Source organism: Symphodus melops (assembly GCF_947650265.1).
Source record: "Symphodus melops genome assembly, chromosome: 23".
Lineage (NCBI taxonomy): Eukaryota > Metazoa > Chordata > Actinopteri > Labriformes > Labridae > Symphodus > Symphodus melops.
Window position 1 is genome coordinate 11,404,822 of NC_136713.1, and position 15,227 is coordinate 11,420,048.

Below are 15,227 nucleotides of genomic sequence, written 5' to 3' on the forward strand. Positions count from 1 at the left end.
CTTATTGCTTTGCATCTTTTCGTTGTCTTGCACGTGTTTGTGGGACTTTGGTAAAACGTGGCCTTTTAAAAAAAATAAAATCTTTGTCATAGTTTGTTGTCAATCAGCCACCTGCACTTCGTGGCGTTGTAGTCAAGACCACACTTATCGAGACCAGAGTGCTCCAATACAGAGACAAGACCAGGACATTTAGCGATCGAGACCAAGTCAAGACCAAGACCAAGACAGGGCGACACCAAAACCATAAATATGACATAAAAATATTGATCTTATGTGCAGTGGGCGTGTCCCTCACATCGACCGTAACAGCTGGCGGCCATAAAGGATTAAATGATCAATCAAATACAGTCATTTTACGTCGTTCTTTTTGGTTGCTTGTGTATTTTTTTTTTACTTTTTTTTTATCCTGATGGACTTTTCTAGACCCTGAACCCTGTAAGCCTGCTCAGAGATTCCTCCATGGCCCAAACCCCATGAAATGTCCTTGGGAAAGACACTCAGTCCTCCTTCTCTGGTCTGCTGCTGTTATTGACCTCCATCATGAAGGTCATGCATGCTTAATATATTCAAGAGCACAATTACCTAATTATACTTGATGCATAATGAGGATATAAAAAAAATGAAGAGATGTTATGGAGGAGCAGTTTCAGGACCATTTCAGAAGGAAAAAAAAATCCCTGCTCTCTGCTTGTTGACCTTTCTTTTTTTTTTACTACAATAACCCCAGCCTCGGCTCAGATAATAAGTCATTGTTCAGATGAGCTATCACGGGGGCAGCAGAGGGGTCCGGGTGTTAAAAGGCAACGCTCTCTCCTCTGCGTGTCTTTGATGAAGGGTTCTTCTCCTGAAAATGTGATTCCACTCTCCGCCTGGATGTTTTCATTGTGTTCGAGAGCTTTCCCTAACGATACTCGGCACTGCAGCTCAGCAACCTCTTCCACTATGTTCCTATGGTAACAAACCAGAGACTGTGTGTGTGTGTGTGTGTGTGTGTGTGAGAGAGATTTGTGATTGTCTTTTGTTTGTGTGTTCATTATGGAAGTGTGGCTTATTTTTACATAATGAATCAATTATCGAGTCTGTGGAGCGAGCTCATTTAAATAATCACAGACAAAAAAAAAAAAAAACAACAATTTACAGAGCGTCTTCTCACATCACATGCACAGATTTCCTTTGGAACTGGTGCAACACACTGAATGTGTGTGTGTGTGTGTGTGTGTGTGTGTGTGTGTGCGCGCGTGCAGGGGAGAGGGTGTATAATGGGACATCCAACTGACATCATTTGTCTGCCAATCTGCACCCTGCTTGCCAAACCCATCCTCCATTATAACGTTGATGAGCAGGGCTGTGGCAGCTACAGACTCTCTGCTTTTTAACAGCAGACCACACGGGCCAAAGTGTCATACTGCCCCCTACTGTTCAAGATCCATAATACAGCAAAAAACAAAAAAAAAGGGACTTACTGTAAGTCGTTGCTCGTCACAGGAAATACAACCTGTAAAAGATATCTGGAGGTACAGTACACACATTTCCTCATGAGGACATTAAAGTACGTTGTTTTTAAATCAATTCTGAATTTTTTTATTCGTTGCAATGAAAAAGGATTATTTTTGGTTAAGAGGCGCTCTTTTCTCTGATGCATGTTGGTGAAAAATCTCATTCAAGGTGACGCAAATCGTGAAACGACATGGTCACCACTGATGATTTTCACATATCTCGAAACGCTTGATACCAAGTATTTACTTTTTGAAGCATCTTTATGTTACATACATATGTTTCTGTACTTCAGTGTTCAAAATGCAGTTTCTCACACAACAGCTGAGACTGTGGACAAGACTTTCCCCATGTTCAGCGTGTGATTTCTAACTAGCAGCTTCTTTTTGTGATCGAGTTAAACAGGTCGAATTAACATGTGACATCACTGATTTAACAGCTGCCTGTTTGTGTAAAAGCATAATTATGAGTCACGCATAAACAAAAGCAACAACTCAACAAGGAACAGAGAGAAAAAGCTTCTTTTTTTTAAATTAAAAATTGCATCAAACTGAGTTTTTTTAAAGTAATGGAGGCAGATAAAAATCAAGATGTTACTTTCGTTGATGATCTAATCAAGAAGATAAAAAAATAACTGTTGGAGTGTAACAAAAAATAAAACAGTCCATTTAGTAATTATGTCCTAAAAAAACTTGCATTTGTCACAAAAACTGATGCATACTTTGAGAAGGCAACACACGGAACAACTGCACCATCTTGTGGCCGCAGGTAAAAGTGCACAAACTTATTTTTGCTCCAACTTTAAATTCTTCATGTATTCGTCTTGAAGTTGGAGATTCTGCTCTTTGCCAATCTGCTGAAAAGGTAACTCGACAATGAAGGACCGATGACTTTAATACGAGAACCCTCAAACATGTATAGAACGTCATCAAGCAGGTCATTCACATCGTCGCAGATCTGAACCACTTCCTGTTTTCGGCGCTGCTCCTCCTCCTCCTCCAAGTCGATCTCGTGAACTCTTAAGGTCGTCACCCACGACTCCACCAAAGTCTGAAGCTCCTCCAAAGCCTGCTGGATGACTGTGGTCACCTTGGAGGTTCGCTCCTCAGACAAGGTCACGCTCACAAGGTCAGAACCTTCAATATGTTTAACAGACGCAGCGACACCTCTTAAGCATTTGTCCAGTTTCTCTTTGTCGAATTTTTTTATGTATTCAAGCGTGTTTGAGTCGACCCAGACACTCGTTTCTTTCCGTTGCTCCTCAGTATTTCTCCTGGATGAGTTTGAATCATCTTTAAATCCGGCAGCAGTGGTCAAGCTGCTCCGATCGGATTCTTTTTCATAGCCTGTGTTTTTGTCCAAATGATTCTCTTTCTGCGTCCTTTTTGCCAAAGTGTGTTTCTCTAAAATCTTCTCTTCTTTTGCTGATAGTTCTTCTGCACGTTGCTTGAACACTTTCTGGCTTCTAGACCTGGCGGGCATTTCGACCCTGGTTTGAGAATTCTCCTCTTCTCCGTTGACGTCTGTGTCGCGGAAGCTTCCTTCAGCCGAGCCCCTCTCCTGAACTTTTCGCCTCGAGGAATCGTTTGGAGTTTTAGCATTTGAGAGCAGGCTTTTGACTTCACCTGTGCTCTGCAGCCCTGTTGATAAGCTTTCTGCTGGCTCTGGCTTAGCTTTAGAACCGTGGTATCTTACAACCTCTGGATTAGGAGGAGTGTGTGGTATTTTAACGGCAGCAGTTTGGGATGAATCGATGGATTTAAGCCGGTCGGCCCTGCGGATGAGGTCATCTCTCAGGGCCTGGACGGCGCTAAAAGGCCCCTCGACGGTGGCTTTTCTCTGCTTAAGCAAAGGCAGGAAACGTAGCGACCTGTGAGCTGAGCGCAGACTCTGAATAAGGGATGCTTGATCGCTGCCGAACGCCGACAGATCGACCACGGCTCTGGAGACGTACGAGAACACCTGCAGCACAGGAAGGAACCCCCATCAGTAGATCCGTTAGTCAACCAATGCTAATTTAGATCGCTAACTGGATTCTGCAGATGGCAACAATGAGACTTTGCATACAGAACAGTTTAGAGCGTACTCTTTGTAATCATCTTTGTTCATCCCCAATGAGTCGAGTTCTACTCAAGGTTTCTATCTATCTATCTATCTATCTATCTATCTATCTATCTATCTATCTATCCATCCATCCATCCATCCATCCATCCATCCATCCATCCATCCATCCATCCATCCATCCTTCCTTCCATCCTCCCTCCCTCCATCCTTCCTTCCATCCATCCTTCCATTCTTCCTTCCCTCCCTCCCTCCATCCTTCCTTCCATCCATCCTTCCATCCTTCCTTCCATCCTCCCTCCCTCCCTCCATCCTTCCTTCCATCCATCCTTCCATTCTTCCTTCCCTCCCTCCCTCCATCCTTCCTTCCATCCATCCCTCCATCCTTCCTTCCATCCATCCTTCCATCCTCCCTCCCTCCCTCCCTCCTTCCTTCCATCCATCCATCCTGTCTTCCATCCTTCCTTCCTTGTATCCATCCATTCTTCCTTCCCTCCCTCCATCCTTCCTTCCATCCATCCTTCCATTCTTCCTTCCCTCCCTCCCTCCATCCTTCCTTCCATCCATCCTTCCATCCTTCCATCCATCCATCCATCCTTCCATCCATCCTTCCTTCCATCCATCCAACCTTCCATCCATCCTTCCATCCATCCATCCTTCCTTCCATCCTTCCTTCCATCCATCCAACCTTCCTTCCAACCTTCCTTCCAACCTTCCTTCCAACCTTCCATCCATCCTTCCATCCATCCATCCTTCCATCCATCCATCCTTCCATCCATCCTTCCATCCATTCTTCCTTCCCTCCCTCCATCCTTCCATCCATCCATTCTTCCATCCTTCCTTCCATCCATCCATCCATCCATCCATCCATCATCCATCCAACCTTCCATCCATCCTTCCATCCATCCATCCATCCAACCTTCCATCCATCCATCCATCCAACCTTCCATCCATCCTTCCTTCCTTCCATTCTTTCTTCCTTCCCTCCCTCCATCCTTCCATCCATCCATTCTTCCATCCTTCCTTCCTTCCATCCATCCATCCATCCATCCATCCATCATCCATCCAACCTTCCATCCATCCTTCCATCCATCCATCCATCCTTCCATCCATCCATCCATCCAACCTTCCATCCATCCATCCATCCAACCTTCCATCCAACCTTCCATCCATCCATCCATCCAACCTTCCATCCATCCTTCCATCCATCCATCCATCCTTCCATCCATCCATCCTTTCATCCATCCATCCAACCTTCCATCCATCCTTCCATCCATCCATCCATCCTTCCATCCATCCATCCTTTCATCCATCCATCCATCCAACCTTCCATCCATCCTTCCATCCATCCATCCATCCTTCCATCCATCCATCCTTTCATCCATCCTTCCATCCATCCATCCATCCATTCTTCCATCCTTCCTTCCTTCCTTCCATCCATCCATCCATCCATCCATCCTTCCTTCCATCCTTCCTTCCTTCCTTCCATCCATCCATCCATCCATCCATTCTTCCATCCTTCCTTCCTTCCTTCCATCCTTCCATCCATCCTTCCATCCATCCTTCCATCCATCCATTCTTCCATCCTTCCTTCCTTCCTTCCTTCCATCCATCCATCCATCCATCCATCCATCCTTCCTTCCATCCATCCATCCTTTCATCCACCCATCCAACCTTCCATCCATCCTTCCATCCATCCATCCATCCATTCTTCCATCCTTCCTTCCTTCCTTCCATCCATCCATCCATCCATCCATCCTTCCTTCCATCCATCCATCCTTTCATCCACCCATCCATCCTTCCATCCATCCATCCTTTCATCCATCCATCCATCCAACCTTCCATCCATTCTTCCATCCTTCCTTCCATCCATCCTTCCATCCTTCCATCCATCCTTCCATCCATCCATTCTTCCATCCTTCCTTCCTTCCTTCCATCCATCCATCCATCCATCCATCCTTCCTTCCATCCTTCCTTCCTTCCTTCCTTCCATCCATCCATCCATCCATTCTTCCATCCTTCCTTCCTTCCTTCCATCCATCCTTCCATCCATCCATTCTTCCATCCTTCCTTCCTTCCTTCCTTCCATCCATCCATCCTTCCTTCCATCCTTCCTTCCATCCTTTGACACGATATAGGAATAGTAACAGTGTAAAATGTCACTTGTGTTGTCATGTTTTGGTCTTTGAGTGGAGAAAGTAAAAAAAGGCGGAGGCGACAAATAAGGTGAAAAGCATGGATACTCCGGCAGCAAGTAAATGAAAGCTTTGAACAGCCAATCAGAGACCAACGGCGTCAACGCCAATCAACACTACCGAAAAAAAGGCAGCAAAAATGTGCCGACGGATAGAGATGGACACAGCGCAGTTGGACCGACGGCCGACGAGTCATTCAGAAACCTTGAGCAGAGCCAGACGCCATCTGCCCCAAGCGGATAGGCCGAGAAAGCGCGATAGAAGGCGACAGACTTTGCAGAGTAAATCCAGCGGCGTGAATGAATACTTACGTCTGCGGTGAAAGGAAACACGGTGAGAAGGTAGTCAGTGGGAAACTCATCGTCCATCATGATCTGCTCCTCCTTCCTCACCGCCCTGTCTGCATCTGCCAAGAACACTGTACAGTTTGGCTGTGGTCTCACATGTCATCATTATCATGACGCTTGTTATTCTCCTGTCACGGAGAGCGAATGGAGCCGAGCTCTGCTCATTATAAACCAGATCTGATGTCGACAAATAGCATCGGCAAGTAGGGGAAACACACATTCAAGCAGCGCCTCATGTAAATAAATCTTTGATTTATATTTCCCCTCTCTAAATTACCATCATAGAAGCAACAATGTATTCCCATAGGAACCAATTACAGCTGAAAAAAGAGATATGATTCATAATACCTGTGTGTTTTTATATCACTGCTAAAGTCTGAGCCCCTCAAGTATTACGTCTGAGTCACACGGTGAAGAAGCATCTGATATTCCTTTTTTTTTTTAAAATCACTGCGATCTATCGGAAAACCCTGTGGATCCTTTAACAACACTTAGTTCTTTTTTGATGCATCTCCAGAAGGACTCTTCAGACCATCTGGATGGGAGGATGCTCCGTCTGTTGCACAATTGTTGTTTTTTTTTACAATTTAAGAAGCACATTTCTCAATTTTAGGACTTAATTTGCAGACACATGCACACCGTGGTTGTTCATAATGAACACTTGAAAGAATATTTAGGAGAGGAACACCAGTATGAAGTTAGATAATTATTTTTAACATTGTAAAATGTGGGTGAAGTGTTATCTTTGTTTTGATTTAATTATTGTACGTTCTAGGGCTGGGACATGAATCCATATTGTTTTAAAGTGACATATAGGGTAGGAAAGTATTGTTTCCATCAACATAATTACGTTGCTTTAAAATAAACTGTAGATTTAATCCATGTGCAAAACTTAAAAAAAACAACCATCAAAACACACAGCTGAAGCACGAACCCTTGATTTTATTTTAATTATCCAAGGATAATTTTTATCTAACATTTCATATTTCCCAAACACCTAGTTCGTAGTTTTTACTTTTCATGTATGTTGACATAGTGCAATAGGCGGTTTATACAACTCAAGTGTTGGTGTGCCACTTATGTGGCTGTGAACATATATAGCATGTAACTCAAATATTGAGGTGTGGTTGTTTTTTTTTTACCCAGCCCTACATTTTATTTTAAAGGGGAATTGAAACTACAGACTGGCAGTAGTGTGATTTTCAAAGATGGCTGTGTATAAATTCATGCTTAACTTTGTAACTTGGAATGTAAGTGTGAAGTTTGGCGTCTTTACAATAAACATCTGCTGCTGCAAAATTAACTCACCCCTACCACACACAACCTCTCTCTCTCTCTCTCTCTCTCCACTTCATTGCTGTCTAGAAAGCAGCCCCTGTCTTCTGGTTAATTTACCTGCAGATTTGTCAAAAGTGACAAACGCGACTCCGTCCATGTTGGTCGGGTATTGAACCACCTCCACGTCACCTCCGTGACTCCTCCGATACCTTTGGAAATGTATAGTCAGCTTGTCAATCATCCTACCGACATGCAACACTTTGGGCACACCGGACACAACCACCGTCCTGCTTTTCTCCAACGCGTCCATCTCCATAACGCTCGAGCGCGAGAGGTACACCTAGTTACCTATTATTGTGCGGCACGCGCGTTTATCAACCATGCCACACGCGCCGGCTTTTACCATTAAAACGCACAACTCACCTTAACGACTGTTTATAGTTTCACTTTCTCTCTTCCTGGAGACGTACGCTTACGCTTACAACGTGCTGTAGTGAGCTCTTTTGTCCACTAGGTGTCTCCGTTTCTCTATATTTTACTCACAATTAAGAGGGTTTATTTTGAAAGGCTAATTCATGCAGCAGGAAACAAAGCTCTTAAGCAAAGTCCGAATCTCTGCAATACCCAGAAGGCAGATTTAAAAACTTCAAGGCAACATTTTCCAAGGAGTTGCCTCATCCGTTGCTCCCCCCCCCCCCACACACACACACACACTTCAGCAACATCTTGCATTTAGGAAACACTTTAATACCCTCAGTGTGTGAACTATATTATTGTGCTTTGATAAACTTAAAACATGTGATGTGCAAATATTTGTTTGAGTCAAACTTTAAATAAACAAAAGGAGGCGAATTGACAAGGAAACTACTCTAAGAAACAAACGCAACTGCATTTTTCTTGTGCATATAAACATTTTAATTAAATATAAAAGAAAGTGGCCTGGCTGAGTGCAACAAACGGGTACAATGGGGTTAATAAAAGAAAAATCCAGGCCCTGTATGATTCCAAACACACCTCCATCTCCTTCATCACTCAGTGCAAATCCAACATTCACTGTGTATAAAAGTGACTTTAAATAATTCAGGTAGTATATCTATTATTCAGTGTTTATTATTGTATGGGCTCACATTGTACAAGTGCAGCTGCGTGATTGTTGGGACCATGATGAATAGAGAAACCCATCGTTGTGTAACTAACGGGAGATAAATGCTAATCCGATTCATGAGTCGGTGACTGAGATCAAGCAGGGACACACATGATGGAAGTATTGATGTTAAATAAGACAGAGCCACTGCTTTGATGTGAATGCTCAGTTTAAATGCAATGATATGAATCCGAGCCCTGATTGATTTTTCAAAAGTGGGCAAAAAAACAAAACAAAAAAGTTTTCCAACCAGAAACGTATGAAGGTTTTTGTTTTGTCGATGTGTCGGTCTCACGTTCATACACCTGCTTAAAAAGAAAGAAAAAAAAGAGCCACAGTGTGTCACTTAAAGCTGGCAAATGAATCCCAAAGCTCTCCAAACACGTTCAGTTTAAACGGCAAACTTAGTTTTAGAATAGAGACGGGCCTAGAGTTGAGCTCTAGCGCAGACATTTCACAAACGAAACTCAATTTCCCATCCTGCACAGACCGGTTGGCCAGGAAAACAAAAAAAACAAAAAAGGATAAAATTAAGTAAAACTAAATAAAAAGTAAACATTCATTCTTCAAACATTGGATACTGTTTTTGATGTGGACAGAGTCTGGGACTTGAACCGAAGGCAGTCCAGACTGAGGCAGCAGAGGCAGGTGGTTGGATGTGCGTTCATGTGGCGCTCCTTGGGTGCGCCGTGATCCTAGCAGCTATGAGCCGGCCTTGTCCGAGTCACACAGCTCCCCTTTGTGTCTGGTACTAGTTCGGGGTTTAAAGTTGGCATGGGGGTTGTTGTATCTGGAGGGAAGGATGGCAAAGATGGAGTATGATGGGGCCAGGTGTCCGCTGGGAGCGTCTCTGGCTGTCTTGCACAGCCCGGGCTGATGGTCCGACAGCCGCTGGATCAATTCGCCCCCTTTGCACAGCTCTGGCAGAAGAGGGTGGGAGTCTGTACAGCTGATCCCCTGCGGAGGATCTGTCACTTGCAGAATCTGGCTGCTCACTGCAGACACACACAGACAGTGAACATCGGAGTAAATATAACTGTAAGAGGTGAAGAGACAAATCAGACCTGCGCCATCGGGAGGCTTCAATAATCTACTGCTGCCAGCTGTCGTGCTTTTGGCAGAAGGGCGGGAAAACTTGTCGCAAGGTGCTCAAGTAAAATTAGAGTATAATAGCTCTCAATTTTAGTTTTTTATTGGTTACTTTTAAGAAACGGCGCAACCGTCACTCCGAAGAAAAAAGGCTTTTGTTGTTTCGTGACGGAGTGACATTTTAGGAAGCAGCGATGCATTGTTGAACTTTTCCCTGACACTTTGTGCACAACACATCCGGCTCCACTTCCCCCCTCCTCGTTGATTGTACGAGAGGGATTGTTGACAGGAGCGCCTGAATAATGCAGAAAGAAAAAGAAGAAAAAAAAAAAGAAAAAATATCTCGGCGAGTGCAAAAAGTACGTCGGCCATATTTGAAATAATCAGCACATTTCTTTCTGCACAATACCGCCGGGGCTGCAGGTTCCACTGCCAGGTGTGAATTCTGCCCGCTCTGTGATTTATTCTGCTTACAATCACAAACAGGCGCTTTCTGCAGAGCTATGGAGCGCAGCAAGCAAATTTTGACACAATAAAAAAAAAAAAAAAAAAAAAAAGGTAACGCAATGTTATTTTAGTTAATCTGCTAAATAGGCTACACAGCAGCTGACTTTATCGGATTGAATCTGAACACGATTTTTTTTCCCTTCTTGATTGACATCTAAAGCTTGGTGTTTGTCCCGGGGCTTGAAAACTGGCACGCTTGGATTTCTGTGCAAAACTACCTGCGAAGAACTTGCTTCATCTTTTACTACAGCACGATCCTGACAGAGAGGGGATGGTCACCACTCGGTCAGAACTACGGCCAACGACACACAAAAAAAAAAATAGAACTGCTGTTAACTCAAGCCTCCCTCTGGACTTCCTATTACCTGCTTGACCTACACTGAGATCTGAAGACAGAGGTTTTCTGCTGGCCTTCCTCCCATGGCCGCTACGCCAAACCCCCAGTGGACCCTGAGGAAACAGAGGGAGCAGTGAGGTTACTTTGAGCGGGCGAGGAGAAGTGTGTCAAGAACTGAAACGTTGAATTAATGATAAACCTAAAAACAATCGAGTATGTCCAAAACTCTGGAAAACAACATAGAAGCATCTGAAAAATATTCTGTCGCCTCCTCCACTGAATTAACCGCAAAAAAAAAAAAAAAAAAAAAAAGGTTTTATAGAAATTGGTTTGAGTGTGAATCAAGCGTGCTATGTCTGACCTGGTGTTTGGCCACCATGTGTGCAGCATGGATCAGCGGAGGTCTGATTGAGGGTTTGTACTGCAGAGGTTGGCCCAGGAGGGAGAAGTGCGCTTCACCTGAGTGGAAGCAAAAAAAATAAAAAAATCTTAGGACTGTAAGATCAGCTAAACACGCAACCAAATTTCATAAACAACTTGAGTGCCTGTTCTCTTTTCTCCCACTACTTTCCTACCGCCTCCTCTAGTGACATATAACCTAAGTAGAAATCAGACTGTGAGCTAAAACAGCCCATTAGTCATCAGCTCAGCCAGTTCTCCAACTGGCTGTAATGTTGACACAATGCTACGCTGCGATAGCTTCAGTGAGCGTGCAGGCGAGGCTCGTCTGCTCAGAGGGAGTTATTTATTCTTCGTTATCCGAGAAGCATCAAGTGGTTTGAATATTCAACGTCAAAAAAGGTTTAAGGCACAAGTAAGACTTTGATTTAAAGAGTAAAACAGATGCGTGTCTGACCTTGTCCACTGTGGCAGAAAGCTGTAGGGAGCTGCGGGTGGTGGTGGTGGTGGTGGGCCATGACAGGGATGGACGAGATGCCTGATGGGAGGCCCTTGGCGCTGGGCGGCTGGCCTTGCGAGGGAGTGAGCGCCGGAGACGAGGGCAAGCTGCTCTACACACAACACACCGGCGATGTGGTGAGAAATGACAGGGAGGGAACACAAACACTTTCATTCAAAAAAAAAAAACAAAAAAAAAAAACAACCTCTCTCTCTCTTTTGGCAAAGTCATTCTGTCGTTCAAGTTGTTGCTTTAATGTCCCATTTCATCCACATTAGCCCCTCTAATGTCCCGTTACACCCTCACGCTAAGGACTATTTTCTCCTCGTTTTCAGTTTGCGCCAGCGTTGACTTCATTTGCAGAGTCTATTTACTACGACATTCAACCCGCCCGGAGCGCCGGAGAGGCCGCGTTTGGCACAAGGGGGCAATTCTGGCGTCACTGTCAGACTCAGACAACCAAACATAATTGGCTTTCAAATTGCTTTCTTGTGACTATCCAAACTTTCTGACACACACTGTATTGTCTTGTATGGCAAACACAACCTGAGCTGACGCATAATTTAATTTGAAATGTGGGAATTGTCGTCGTCAGGGCAAAACCTCCGGGCCACTGAGCTAATTAAATGTTTTTCCGATCCATAAGTCAAGCTTAATAAGGTATATTTTTGTTTTCAAAGGTTACACGTGCAATCTTTTCACTTCGCAGCCTCAGAACTTCACTTTGTTTTTCGTATAGTTGGAAAAGTTGGATCGATTTGATTGGTCGCACACTTGGGCAGCGTTTGTACCTGCGTGCTGTCTGGAGGCAGGGGGAGCTCAGCGGGCCTGCGGCTTCGTGGGTGCTCGGGGCCCGGGTGCTTGTGGTTGGGCTGTTTGCGCTGGCAGGGGGAGGGGGCCCGGGGCTGCTGGCAGGGGGGGCCTGTCATCTGCAGCATCACCATGCCGCCGCCTGGGGCCGGGGGCAACAACCCTGCAAACACACACACACATTTAAAACAAGAAAAGAAGAAACAATGTCGACAGGAGAAATAAAACGCAGACAGTTAAAGGATTTACACTCATCATTATTGATGCACCAGACGTGTTTGTCAGGCTGAATGTGTGTTCACCCAAAAGCTCCTCCCAGCACTTCCGTTCACCTGCACACCTCTCGTACTATGAGCCGCCAAACAATTAAGTCGTAAGTGCCTTAATTATGAGGGCACATCCGTGATGGCAATAACAGTCCACTCCCATTCGCTGCTAAATCCTCTGCATGATCCCGGAGATCCAATTATCTTATTAGTTTGTGACGCATGAACGTGACTGATTGGACTTAAAAACAAACAAACAGAGGCTGACCAGTGAATGAACTTGGAGGAAGAGAAGAAGAGGAAAGAAAAAAAAGAAAAAGAAAAAAAAAAAGCACTTATGTGCATCTAATTTATTTCTGTTTATATTAAATTCACATTCATCATTTTAATAACTTTGCACAGCCGACGACGCTGTTGATTCATAAATTATTCCCAAACAACTGCAGCAAAGGACGATTGATATTCGGGCTTTTAATCGGCAGATTATTTCAGGCCCCGGCCTCGGCAAATTAAAAAATGTTTACTGGTGACGCTGTAGGTGAGGCCGTGGCGAGACCTTCATCTGACCTCATTACTGATGTGCTAGAAATGACGGCGCCCTCCGCTGCGCTCTCATAATAATCAGACTTGAATAATAAAGGTCGTTAGTAAGGAGCCCCCCCCCCCCCGCGCCCGGGCCGCTGGACGGATTCAGAGAGACCTCGAAAGGCCAGAGCGGAAAAATGAACACGAGGAAAGAAGAGTAATTACAGGGATGTGATTGTTTTTAAAGATCTTTATTGATTCCCTCACTGCCTCACTGGATATATCAGCGCATTCACAGACATCAGGGAAGCACAACAGTCCATTTTAAGTTCACTTCTTATTTGTGAAACGCCCTGATTTGTGCGTTTGTTTCTTACTATTATTGAACGTTGTGAACTTGTACAGAAAGGAATTAGCTGATTAAGCAAGCTAACTTTTTAAAATTTTTTTATTGTGCTCGTTTTACTAATCCTACATTTCCCATGAACACCATGTCGTGAAATGTCACGACAACAATCGGCGACTTGCCTACGTTAGCGCGTTTGTTATGTTTTGGTATCGGAGAAGACGAACGCAATCGGTGCGAAACAAACCAGATGAGCTGAAATTAAGGGGGAAAAAAGGATTGAACATTTTGGCTGGTGGAAAATCTGGTTGGCTGGTGACTTTAAAACACCTGCGAGCCATGTTGGCCAGGTGATCAAATCAAGTGAGTTTGAAGCCGTGTCTGCAGCCCTTTGACTAAAATCATGACAACACATTTCCTGCACAGATTATTTAATCTGGGGAAACGTTTGACAACTTCTGATTCGCTGGCCCGCTGAGATCTTCGGGGAGCCCAAATTAGGTAACAACGCCTCCATATGAAAACAGTCACCTCTCTAAGACACCTGACATTAAAAGCACTGGCAGTAAGAACATGACACATTGCACATCATCAACATTTTCCCTCAGTTAAGATCTGGTGTCTCACAATGAAAATTCACATAAAAAAAAAAAAGGTTACTGTCTCTTTAAATTTCAGGCTGCACATTTTAAATTCAAAGAGGATACAATAAGCCAATCGGATGGTGTTGTGGGCGGGGCATGTGGCGAGTGAAAACACTCCTGCAGCTGATCCACAAGTCGCACACTTTCCTACTGAGGTCATTTGATTGGTGATCAGTAAAATAAAACGCGGATACAGATCAAGGAAGCTTCAGAGAGCGTCTCCACTTCATCAGAGTGTTCATGCAGTGCTGGACCCACGAGCTGTTTAATCTGCGTGCAGCTCTGCGGGGGGAAAAAAAGGGTGGACGTGCAAATCACTTTCACTTATCCAAACTCCGGGGAGCCGTCATCACCGCGCCCTCCCTCTTTTTTCATTTTGAAAATCCGCAGTGCAAATCTAATCACACGCGTACAATGGCGGAGTAAACCCGGGGAAGATTATTTCATTAAGACGCTGCGTAGGAATACATTCTGCGGTTATTGACACTGAGAGATGGTGGGGAGGAGGGGGAATCAAGGAATGTGGGAGCGCTGGAACTGACGGGGGAATCTCCAGGGCGGCTCCTGTCAGAGAGCGGAGAGTGAATCCTGCGGTGTGTGTGCGTGAAAAGAGAGGACGACGTACCTGTATACTGTTGGCCTGGGTGCTGCTGGGAGACGCACTGGGATGAGGTCTGTTGAAACTGGAGTTGCTCCATCATGGTGGCGGGCAGAAAACTCACCGTCGAACTGTGAATGAAACGCAGAGTTACCCAAGCTAACACAGATTTATTTTGAAGGAGGGGGTCGGGTTAAATCCGGGGACGATTTTAAACGACTGAATCCCCAGTAAAAAAAAAATAAAAATCTTTCAATGAATCTTTAAGCCAATCTCGGACCTTAAAAAAGTGTGAACATTTCCGAAGTAGGTCTCAATAATCACTCTGAAACCTGCACAGATGTAATCTCCAGCAGCTCTGAGATCTCAGCGCTGCAGTCGGGGGTCTTAAATTTGAAATTTAAACTTTAAATCCATCTGCGGGATGATTCCGCTCGGCTCCGTAAGCTACCTGCCTGCGGGGACTCGTGTACAGCTGGTGGAAAAGCAGGCTGCAGGTGGACGGTCGGCCCTCGTGGGAGACGACTGAGCCGCTCCAACACTCGCCGCGTAAATCACTCCCCCCCCTCCCCCGCAGACTGGCCTACTAACGCAGCCTCATTTTACAGCTGGGACGGTGAGAGGGTGACCTCTCCTCGTAAAGTTCGCGTGTGCGTGCGCATTGTTCTTATGCAGGTGACTGGGCTGC

At 44.8% G+C, this 15,227-nt stretch overlaps 2 protein-coding genes across 9 annotated transcripts in view; both read right to left on the bottom strand.

Moving 5' to 3' along the window:
- Positions 1-1,615: 1,615 nt before the first annotated feature.
- On the bottom strand, positions 1,616-8,166 carry rbm43 (RNA binding motif protein 43). Of its 2 annotated transcripts, XM_079335848.1 has the most exons (4): positions 7,799-8,166; positions 7,493-7,584; positions 6,062-6,156; positions 1,616-3,456 (listed from the first exon to the last, which is right to left on the bottom strand). In XM_079335848.1, the coding sequence occupies exons 2-4, from the start codon at positions 7,530-7,532 to the stop codon at positions 2,305-2,307; spliced, it is 1,287 nt and encodes a 428-aa protein (XP_079191974.1). In that variant the 5' UTR covers positions 7,533-7,584; positions 7,799-8,166; the 3' UTR covers positions 1,616-2,304. The 2 variants fall into 2 exon arrangements, with proteins under 2 accessions (XP_079191974.1, XP_079191973.1); XM_079335847.1 differs by lacking the exon at positions 7,799-8,166 and having other exon boundaries at positions 7,493-7,750.
- Positions 8,167-8,266: 100 nt separating this feature from the next.
- LOC306818316 (R3H domain-containing protein 1-like) overlaps positions 8,267-15,227 on the bottom strand; it is a 42,561-nt gene continuing 35,600 nt past the window's right edge. For 5 of the 7 annotated variants that reach the window (XM_079335836.1, XM_079335838.1, XM_079335834.1 and 2 more), the window contains 6 exons: positions 14,567-14,670; positions 12,142-12,323; positions 11,309-11,462; positions 10,814-10,911; positions 10,481-10,565; positions 8,267-9,514 (listed from right to left, as the gene is read on the bottom strand). In XM_079335836.1, coding sequence (XP_079191962.1) covers positions 9,222-9,514; positions 10,481-10,565; positions 10,814-10,911; positions 11,309-11,462; positions 12,142-12,323; positions 14,567-14,670 — 916 coding nt within the window. In that variant the 3' untranslated portion in view covers positions 8,267-9,221. Of the gene's footprint in view, positions 9,515-10,480; positions 10,566-10,813; positions 10,912-11,308; positions 11,463-12,141; positions 12,324-14,566; positions 14,671-15,227 lie in introns of those variants that run through there. The other 2 variants (XM_079335839.1, XM_079335840.1) reach the window with 2 other exon arrangements.

Excerpts from the sequence above, each read along its gene's own strand:
- rbm43 (XM_079335847.1), bottom strand. The coding sequence starts at position 7,691 with ATGGAGATGGACGCGTTGGAGAAAAGCAGGACGGTGGTTGTGTCCGGT. Across the intron at positions 6,157-7,492 it reads CACTTTTGACAAATCTGCAG|ATGCAGACAGGGCGGTGAGG; the intron begins GTAAATTAACCA and ends TGTTCTTGGCAG. Across the intron at positions 3,457-6,061 it reads TGTTTCCTTTCACCGCAGAC|GTGTTCTCGTACGTCTCCAG; the intron begins GTAAGTATTCAT and ends CCTGTGCTGCAG.